This window comes from Denticeps clupeoides, chromosome 2 (genome assembly GCF_900700375.1).
Source record: "Denticeps clupeoides chromosome 2, fDenClu1.1, whole genome shotgun sequence".
NCBI classification, from domain to species: domain Eukaryota; kingdom Metazoa; phylum Chordata; class Actinopteri; order Clupeiformes; family Denticipitidae; genus Denticeps; species Denticeps clupeoides.
In genome coordinates this window covers 29,593,630-29,604,456 of record NC_041708.1, presented here as the reverse complement: position 1 = coordinate 29,604,456, position 10,827 = coordinate 29,593,630, and the positions used below count along the sequence as shown (strand labels likewise).

General features: G+C 43.0%; 1 protein-coding gene across 3 annotated transcripts in view; it reads left to right on the top strand.

Annotated features, from left to right (window-relative positions):
- The first annotated feature begins 513 nt into the window (after window positions 1-513).
- Window positions 514-10,827, top strand: part of tmem108 (transmembrane protein 108) — a 35,169-nt gene continuing 24,855 nt past the window's right edge. The window contains exons 1-2 of one of the 3 annotated variants that reach the window (XM_028970202.1): window positions 833-968; window positions 8,048-8,133. In XM_028970202.1, coding sequence (XP_028826035.1) covers window positions 8,112-8,133 — 22 coding nt within the window. In that variant the 5' untranslated portion in view covers window positions 833-968; window positions 8,048-8,111. Of the gene's footprint in view, window positions 969-8,047; window positions 8,134-10,827 lie in introns of all 3 variants that reach the window. The other 2 variants (XM_028970201.1, XM_028970203.1) reach the window with 2 other exon arrangements.

The following is a 10,827-nucleotide window of genomic DNA, read 5'->3' as shown; positions in this document are numbered from 1 at the left end:
AACATTGTGTCTGTTTTTTAATGTAAAGGTATCTGGTCTTTCCGTTAAGTGACCTCCATGCGGTTTTCTTAACAGGACAATTAATGCTAATCCGCTGGATCTCTTGTAAACCTACCCTCTAATCTCAGCAAAGACCAAAAAAAGAAGGGACGCCTGCTGTTGCAGCAATATGTCCTCATTAAAATTCTGCAGCCGTACACCATCCAAAAATCTCACTTTAGCCCCCAAGTCACCAACAAGGGTGCCACAGCCCTTACGCCGGGTTTCCTGCCAAGGAACATCCACACAGCCACCTTTCCTAACCAGTGACTAACCTGACAGATTACCAGCCCCGTTATTCCCTGGCAAATGGGGTGGCGCTGTTACCCTCCCCACCCAGCCACATGCTGCGAATTACTGTCAAAAAGGGGGGTGGGACAGGAGAATCGCGAACAACCGATTCGGTACAGATTCAGGTGAACTGATTCTTTCGTCTGAGAAAGAGTCATCATCCGCTTCGCCTTTTCCCCCGTGCTGCTGGTTAGGAGCAACGTTGAGGTGGAGGTCGAGTATTCCACAACTTTGAACGTCATCTTTATTAAGGATTACGGCATGTTAAACATAGTACACAATTTAATACAACTGTGTATATTCAGGTTATACATTTTATGTTTTTTTCTTATTATATTTACAGTTATAGTGCAGGCATTTTATGAGAGCAGTTTAAAACTGCTAACTATGCTAAAGCTGAGGTGGCATTACGTTATGTGACATCCCCTGAATCTCACGAAGAGCCGTTCGCGGGTCCGATTCGGATCCTCCGGACGAACCGAGCGGAAAGATCCGGACGAGCGTGAGGAGCGGAGTGCGCACAGCTCCTGCACGCATGTGTCGGCGTGTCACCGTGCGGGCAACATGTGCGCCCTGCTGCCGTGACTCAGGCTCCATCCGCTCGGGGCCGCGACGCGCCGGAGTTCCCTCTTGGTTCGGTAAGCGACAGCGTCCCCTCGACACGCGACAATGGCCAACGTACGTCCTTCACGAACCCCGGGAGCGTCGGAATACGCGGCCAGTGCTGGATGTTGCCGCCTCCTGGTGACGGTGAACGTGTCCCGGGCGGAAAATCGTCCCCGCCGGCCGGTCGGGACGTCACGATTCGCTTTTCGAGTCGCCGTCACATGTGTTGGAGAACGTAGACAACACGTAGAGGAGAACGATCTTTTTTTTACGTCATGTGGGCTCCTGCTGTAACGTAATGTGTATATCTGGGATTTGTTGGGTTCGTCTTCCTCAGCGTAGTACAGAGTCGAAAAAAGTTACATCTCCTTCACGCATGTGAACGTATATAATATTTGTGTATGTGTAAGATTTACTTCTGGCATTGGGAACCCTCCAATAACGACACAAGTTCTTGCTTGACGCCATTGTGATGTTTTACTTGAGACCTGTCATTCGGCCTCTTCCTTTCCTTCGCTTGGCTCGGCCCACGAGCCTGGAGAGCCGCCGCCGCCACCGTCTGTGCCTTTTGTCGCCAGGCTCCTCAGCTGAACAATCCGCCCAGAGCCCCTTTGTTGTAGAGACAATTCTGCCGTGCTCCCCACAATGCCTGGACGCCCGGGGGGGATGCGGCTGGTGGGTCAAGAGCGAGGCTGACAACTTTTTCAGGGCCCGCTCGATGTGGCGCGTGTTCGGGCCACGGAGGCCATTGTGCGTTTGGAGTGCAGCCCTTGGTGGTCGGAGAAAAGGAGGGGGGGCCTGCTGTAGTATTACACAGTTCCCCAGTTAGGACACTGGAATGCCTCTATAATAAAATAATAACTTGATAATAGCGACTATCGCACAACTGTCACAGGACTCATTATCAGATACCAGGATGGTTTTGGTGTTGCTCTTCTCTTGTTTTTGCCCGTCGCCATGTTAAAACTGTTGAGGTAATGGGAAATGAGACTGCATAGATATGCGCTGTACGTGTCTATGGGGAAAAGGCGAGGGAGGGAACTGTGGTTTTTGTGATTTTTCCCCTTTCCTGTGTTTGTGAGTGCATTATTCAGACCCTGTGCAGCCTCAGAAACGGACCTATTCGCTGCTTGAAGAGAAATGAGGGTGTTCACGTGCGGCATGTGGGTTTTCCTTAATCTTGGTGGGACGAAGGCTTTCGTTCAAGATGCTGTGTTCTCTATCGCATCTGTTTACGTGTGCGTGTCTATGTGCACGTGTGTCCTCCTTGTGTGTGTTACCGACCCAATATAGTTAATGAATTAAAGCCTACTGTTTATTTTTCTAATTTACAGACTTTTTAGTCTTTCCATACTTTTACTCCTCCCTCCATTGGGTGAAACAACTAATTGATCTTCTCCTGCTGGGATCAGCAGCAAACGTTATATTAAAGCTCACTCGAGTATCCTTGTGCCGTTTGGGAAAATGACTGTGAGGAAAGCCGAAGAAACAAATCAACAGCCATTACCGTGATCAAAGCCTGCAGTGGGGAGAGCGAGATAAGGGCTCCCCGGCCTGGGGCAGGCCAGCCGAGCATGAAGTGTTTACTGGCAGAATTCCTGGAATTCCTTTGCTGCAGTTTAGGCCACACCGGTCCCTCCATCCTCTTCCTGTGAGGATCCTCGGCGTGTCTTGCTTTCGCCCAGTCCCCGTCACGTTGTGGCATACCTGTACATGACGGGTGTAGTTGCTTCAGGATCGAGGATGGCGAAGAACTGGACCATGGAGCGATGGGATCCCCATTTCTTTAATGTTATATGAAGGGCTAGATCCTTGTGCTTTCATGTAAAAGTCATTTGTCTGAACATTTGTAAAGGGCAAATAGTGTTTTCTTGTATGAATAGATTATTTGAGGAACGTAGAAAGACCAAGCTTTTATTGTCCAAAGCAATTCAAAATGTGTGTTTTAATGGAACTGACATTAGAATAATTGTTAAATAATATAAATGAACTAAATGCTTACATACCCAATGGTAATGCATATTTATCACACATTTATTATATTACATCATAAATACTACTTCTATCAATATGTAATTTAGGTATCGATTGCAATGATTCTCAGTATGTGTACGTCGAATGAAATGAGTCTTGATTTCCCCCTGTCAATGGCAAGTCATTTTTGAGATTAGGCATGTCAGCTTAGACCACAAATCCCTGGTCCACTTTGTACAAGGAAGTCATAAGGATGGGCTTTACACCAGGCTTTACTTCATAACTCACGGTGTTTGTCTGTCTTTGGTATTTCCTTCGGTCCTGGGTTGCCAGGTTGTACAAATTTCAATGGTTACTGCAGCCTACACATGGAATGAGTAAATGAACAGAGACATTTGTCAAATATACGAAAGAAGTGTGGTTGTCTGATGCATCTACGTCAATTGTGTTTTGGCACTTGATCTCCCTGCCATCATCAGAAAACAGGGTGTTGACAATTAACGTGTAGTTCAGCACTTTTGGTTGTCTGGCACAGATGCATAAAACTAATAGGATTACTCAGAATGGGGCTGGAGGGGGGTGCCCCTGTGGTCGGCCACCCTTGAGGGCCATGTGACTGTGGGTGGCGGGGCAGTGCTAGCAGGTGTCTTTGTCCGATCAGTGATATATCTCTGTCCAAAAAACCTGCCTTAATCGCCGGCGTGTCATGACCCCTTTCTGTGAGCCTGTCAGATTCCCAGTAAGATGCGCCCCTAAACTGACCAAGTTTAACTTTTTCTCCTTCCTTCCTCATCCTTTCTTTTAAGCGACATTTGAAATGTCAAACTCTGTTCTGAGCAAAGTGCCCTGTTTCCATGACAACAGACTAACAGTTATGTGACTTCACTGCAATGTCTTAGGCTTTATCACTCCTTTTTTTACAGTAAAGTTAATAGTTTTAATCTCTTTATGGTGATGCTATTTGTTGGACCATATGCCTCCTTCCATAGGTTTCCAAGAAATGGGCTCTGAGAGAGAAAAAGGCATCCATCAAACCCTTCCCCAAATTTATAATTCATTTAAAAGCTATCGAGCAATATGGGTGTATTTTATGTGTTCAGAAGCTGCTGCAAATGAGAAGAAATCTTCATATTTGCTGCTGTTCTGAATGGCTGATGCTCTATAATGGTATTACATAAGCACTCTCCCTTTCAGGTGTACCAAGTGATTTACTGCAGAAACGTAATTATGTTTTAGTATACCGCTGTGACGATCAGCTACATAATCTGCTCTCAGGAAAGGGGCATGTGGGGGGAAAACATGATTCCTAATATGGCTGTATTTCAACATAGCCACATTCCTATTGTGGATTAAAAAATATGGATATTTAGCCATTGTCGGTGCAGCTTCCTAATGTACCATGTGACCCACTGATGCAGACGACTTGAACCAAGCTATTATGTTTATGAGCAAAACTTTCAGTTCAGCATTATCTGTGGGTTTCCTCGGCCCTTTGAAATCTGTTCTGACACAGCCCTTGATGGCCTGAGAGATTTGTGGCGGTCATGGTCAAATTTGCCAATGAATATGTCTGTCTTTTCAATCAATCAATCAATCTTTGTTTATAGGGTGCCTGTTACAATGTACACTGTCACAAAGCACCTAACAAACAGAACAGTGCGCAAAGCACACACGGGCAACAGTGGCAAGGAAAGAGCTCGCCTCTAACAGGAATTAAACCTTGATAGAACCTAGACTCAGTGAGGGGAACCCATCCTCCTCTGGTCAGCACTGGATTACAATGAAATACATAAATATAATGAATCCAGCCTCCAGTACTGCGTTAGATTTCCAGCAGGTGACTGTCCGATGGGGTCAGCGGAGGGCCAAGTGGCCGATCACTCCATGTGTAGTGGATGTGAAGGACAAGAATTTGATGAGAATTTTCATTCATAACTGCCGCTGAAGACACGAGAAGTGACAAGCAAAACTTCCATTAGTTAAAACACGCACAGAATATTCATTAATGGAGATGTTCCTCAGACTTGCTGTCAAGAAGTGGACATTTAAAAAGCACCATCTGTGCTCCACAAGGGCCTTAATTTTGTTTGGCTGCCAAATGCCATATTGTTCTAATGACATTTGGCGGCAAAATTGTTTGATTGAATTAGTCTTGATTGAATTTTGTTGCCGTGCAAATCAGAAGGTAGCTCTGTGAATGCTCAGTGAATGCTACTTTATATTTGAATGCTACAAAGATGTTAAAAACATCTCTTTATTCTGGGATTTACTTTGTCACTCTGAGACTGCGTTGCTGTTGTAAATAAACATTGTGAAGTGTTGGATGATACGAATTATATTTAAGAAATCATGACGACCAATGGATGCCTATAATGTCCATTCCACAATGCTTCGTGGTATTTTCCTATTGTTCCGGTCTTCTGCAGGACTACAGATGATGCTCAGTTGAAATGTCCTTGCATCTTTTATTCTGTCTGAAGCTCTTGGCTCATTTCATGGCCATGCCGTCATCTGATTGATTTCCTCAGTGACGGCCTGACGTTGCCCATGTTCTTGGCTAAGCCATGTTGTCACCGATGGGCTAGCTGCAGGTTAAGATCACTGGAAAGATTCGTCATTTCACACCTCATCGGGGTTCAAAATGAATCATCAGCATGGAACTGGCGCTGAGTAAAAAAGAAACAGAAGCTGACTGGCGGACAGGTTTTACGATGCACATTTGTCAATAAGAGGTTATTTTCTTCTGATCCTCTGGATCTCTCTTTCTCCCGCTTTGCAAACGTTCCAGCTCCCTTGGGGCGATAAATGAAGCTGTCTGCTAATCTGAGATGACACTGATATAAAAGAAAAAGTCAGTGAGACGCGTCTGGCTTGGTAAAGTAATTTCCATATACAGAGGCGCAGATGAAACTCTGTACATACTGTACATGAACTGTCTGTAAATACAAGTGTGAATCGCTTTGTGTATGTTCGCTTCTTTTCGTGGATCTCTTATGTGTGAGTGTGTGTGTGTGTGTGTACTCAGGGAAGGGGGTGTCAGAACCAACTACATCACCATGGAGACAAAGACACGGTGCCTTGGAGCTTTTACTGACAACTAGAGTGGGCACTGCTCATATCGGGTTCAAAGCAAACAGGACTGGAACTTTCACACAAGTGTATTTGAACACAGAAGTAGACATGTGTTGCAGTTGAATTAATTTGTGTAAACGTTCCGGAGCATTTGTGCATTATTAAAATGTGCTGAATACATTTAATCAGAATCAGAACTGAACTTTATTAACATAGGAATTGGTTTATTAACCGCAAGGAATTTGTCCGGCGCTACAAATAATACAGAGTAATAATGAGATACTCTGAATATATATAAGTATAATTATTTTACATTTTTACATTTACAGCATTTATCAGACGCCCTTATCCAGAGCGACTTACAATCAATATTTACAGGGACAGTCTCCCTGGAGCAAGTGTATAGCTTAAGTTAAATATATAGTGTATAAATATATATGTATAATATATGTAAGTGTGGACATTGTGCATAATTCAAATAAGTGATAATAATTTGTGTGTGTGTTTTTAGGTGAGTTCTGTTTGTGTATGTGTATTTAGCAGACTTCTTGAATGTCTATGTCTTTATCTTGCCTTGTTTTTGTGCTACCTGTGTTAATTTCCTCCTCATTGCATGTTTCAGGGGTGTTCGGGTTGAAAAGGTTTTATATTAAAAGCAAGATCGTACCTGTACACCCTGTGATGGAAGAGATTCCTTTCTCCAAGTCTTCTCTTCTCTCCTAAGAAACGGTTCATTCATGTTCCAAAGGGGCGGCTACGAGAGTACAGTGCAGCTCAAGGCTGCACTAGCCATTGGCAGCTGTAAAACAGTTGTGTCTGTCGGGCATCCTGTATTCTTCACAAGAGCTCAAGCCTAAAAACCTAATCTCAGGCCCAAGAGAAGAGATATGGCTTGGAACTTCCACTGTGGGGACACTGAACAGGATTCCAGGACCCACTGGGTTCCTTAGAGACAGTGGTGTTGGTGGCGGCGAGGATGATTTATGTGGCGTCTGTACCTGTCATATCTATATGTGCTTTATTACAGATGAGCTCTCAATTCTTGAACAGGCTGGAATATAGCAGATCCTGTGACATACCCAGGGGCGATGACGATTTCCCCTGCTAACCATAATTAACATGCTTTTTAATTTAGGCTGATTACAATTGCTCGCGGAACCTCCCGGTGATATATAAATTAGCCAAAAAGAATCATCAGTATAGCATTGCTTGTTAGTGGCTTGTTAGGCTTCATTGTTTTGGAGTGATATCCATGGTGGTGTTGAAGGGGCGATTCGCCCCATTCCGTTTATCATTCTGGGGTCCACGACAATTCATTATTCCACTTGTCTCCTCATGAGACCAAAGTCGCCACAGCAACGAGCGAAACAATGTTGGGTGGGCTCGCCTCTGTCCACTCCCCCTCGGCCTTCTCCACATTTTTCACGCCAATAATAGTCTGTGCTGACCATTCCACCTCTTTATGCCGCGCACAACGTCACCTGAGAGAGAGAGTGTGAGAGAGAGAGAGAGAGAGCAAGAGAGAGAGGGGTGGGTTGGCTGGAGAAAGGGCAGAAGAGAGACAGCGCTATGAATTTGGCCGTTGTCATCCTCTCCGTCTGCTTTCTTCCCTGTGGCGAAGCGTTTGACATTTAACTGCGTCACTCACATCATGCAGGGGGATGCCACTGACATTCATTCTGTCTGGCAAACCTTTTTTTTTTTTCATGGAATGTTTTTCAGCCTCTTCTGTCATATAATGGACACACAGTCCTTTTTTATGCTGCAATAACCTGTTGAAGGATGTGTGTCAGAATGAAGGGGTCTCTTCTAATACACATGACTGATGACTGGTGGCTGAGGTTGTGTAAGAGGTGTTATTATGAGGTTATTAAATTGTCGCTTTATCACATCAATGTTTATAGTTTCATGAAAACTAGCATGCAAAGAGGTCAAATAAAGTATTCCAATTTCAACCATTTTAACATGCAAAACAAAATTGAAATGCTAATTAAGATATAAATATATTATATATAGTAATATATAATTTATAATTTCATATTCACCTCTTTGTCTACTCATCCAGGGTTGAGGGCTTGCATGCTGTCCCACTGTTGGCATGGGTTTCCGCAAGGTCACCTGGTTTCCTCATGCTGTCCAAAGGCATGTGTGGTAGGTGGATTGGTGACTATAAACATTGATTAATAGTGTAATTGTTTAGATGATATACTAATAACATAACACGATTAACTTAATTCAGAAAATTACATATATATAATATATATATTAGAGGTGGGCATAGATTAATTTTCTTAATCTAGATTAATCTCACTGTAATCTTGGAATTAATCTAGATTAATATAGATTAATATAGATTAAAATGGCTCATTTGAATTCTGCCGAAGGCATTCAGAATATGTGTGCTACCCAAATAATGACTAAAAGTAAGTCTTTGAGAACGGGTTTCTCAAGCCAGGTGGCGCATTAGACCAGGGGCTCATCTCCTGTTTCCAAAATGCATCACAAACTGCTTGAGAAAGCTGTTCTACTATGATAATTGGTGATGAAAATAAATTATGTTCAATAAGATGTACTTGTGTTTACCAACTGTTTATTCAGTTAAATAGCTGCATCCATGTTACCGTTTGATGTGGTCATTTCACAGTTCGAAGACTCGTTCTCACCAATTCGGCTAGGTATACATCCGCGCTAAAATATCAAGGTGAAAGTCATCATAGTGTAGCGGTTCTTCTTCTGCGTTGTGTAACTTTTTGATTTCGTTTCTTGAACCACAAATGATGAGCTGACACCCAAGAGATTTTCTGTGCAAAGTGTATTCTGTACAAAAAGCAACATCGTCTGAACATCGCGTCACACTTTCTGCACCTCTCACTCTCCCAACTAACGCCATGTGTCCAAGAGAACTGAACATTAACATAAAGCATTCACAATTTACAATACTGCATTCCTGTACAAAAAGCAAGGTCGCGTCAGAACATCGCGTCACACATCGTGTCTTTCTGCACCTCTCTCTACAACATACAGTATTAAAAGAACATAAAAAAATATTCACAAAATAACACACATGCAAAATATTCCTAATATGTACATAAATTAAAATGAAAGAAATAACTTTTTGCACACAAACCCCACGCACCTCACAACTCACGCCATGTGTCCAAGAGACCTGAACCGGGTCTCAAAAACAAAATAAAAGTCTTAAAGGAGATAAGAAAATAAAAGACACAAGAAAGAAGAAATATACTTATAAATCTAATGTAACCATTTAACTCCGGCACAATAGTATACACCCAGCTCCCAACCCAACTTTGTTAATAGATTAACGGCAATATTTTTTTAATCGCCCGAACAGAGTCTCACATTAACGCAGCACGTTAACGGCCCACCACAAATATATATATATATAAAAATATGTAATGTTTGTTAACCAAAACAACTTAATGCCACTAGCTGATTCAGCAGCTCTGACACTGTCACAGCCTCTACTGTGTTCATCCATATTAATCAACAGTGCTGACTGGCACTGTGATCAGTCATGATCCTGGCAAGCTGACGCTTACATGTCGGCACGCCCGGCGACGCCCTGCCCCCTCACTGTTTACCTATTCATTTATTCGCCAGTGACTGATGGCACAGCCCAACCAGCACACTTCATCTCGCCGTGATTAAACGTCCGTCAGCGGATGCCTCCCTCACGCGAACCACCCCTCTCCTCAGCCACCCACACCCGAGTCCCAGGTGACCAAGCTAGCGTCTGGTAATTAGTGCAGTGAGTGGTTGCGTTGATTGCTTCATTATTTTCCCGATAAGCATCTGTTGGAGGCGTTTGATTGATGCTGCGGATTTGACTGTAATCCTTGACAAAGCTCTTTAATAACACAGGATTTGGCTCCACGCATGTGATCTTGGCTTTGTTTCTTCACAGTAAGAGTGCAGAAGCAGTTTCACCTTGATGTCTAGGTGCACTTACCCTCAGGCATTGGTACAGTGGTTGTTGTAGAGAGGGAAAGATATGCTAGAACTCATATTTCGGTTAATCCCATTAAATCTGAGCTTCTGTACGTCAAAGGGAATCCATCACCAGGGGAGAACCTCTCCATTTCCTTTGATTGTTTTGTTATTGTTCCTTTAAAGGAAGTTACAATAGACAAAGTCCTGTCATTCTCCTCTTACACTGACAGTGTTACCAGGTAATGCAGATACCGCCGGAGCCGCTCACATACTTGTCCAGTCGCTGGTCATCTCTAAACTGGACTATTGCAACTACTGCTCAAGGCTATTTCACCTGACCAAGAATGCTGCTGCAAGACTTGTCTACAAAGGTCCAAAGTTCTCATACATTACACTTCTGCTACGAAATCTGAACTGGATTCCTGTGGCTGCCCACGTAAAGTTCAAAACGCCAACTCTTGCCTTTCGTCTTGTCTTAGCCTCCTCTGATCAAAAACCGCAAGACATGCATTCAGACTCTTTTTGTTCAGACTCTCTTCAAGTGTTGATTAAAGACACAAACACAAGAATGAAGATCAGATATGATCTGATATACGTTGCTCTTCACAATTATAAACACATTTTGGAAATATATGGAGAACATGATCTGTGATATTTGCTTTTATCCCCCTTCATTTCCTTTCCCCATAGGCTTTCTGTTGTCAGTGTCTCTTGCTGTTGTGGATGTATGATGACATTTAGCATATTTATTGAACATAAGATGACTGCTGTTTGTAAGCACAGTCTTAAATTTGAACCAATGCAGTATAGTGTTTTTTTCAATAAGATTATAATACATATATAATGTATTTACAATTTTTTATCAATTATATGAATGTTTTGATATAACAAGTA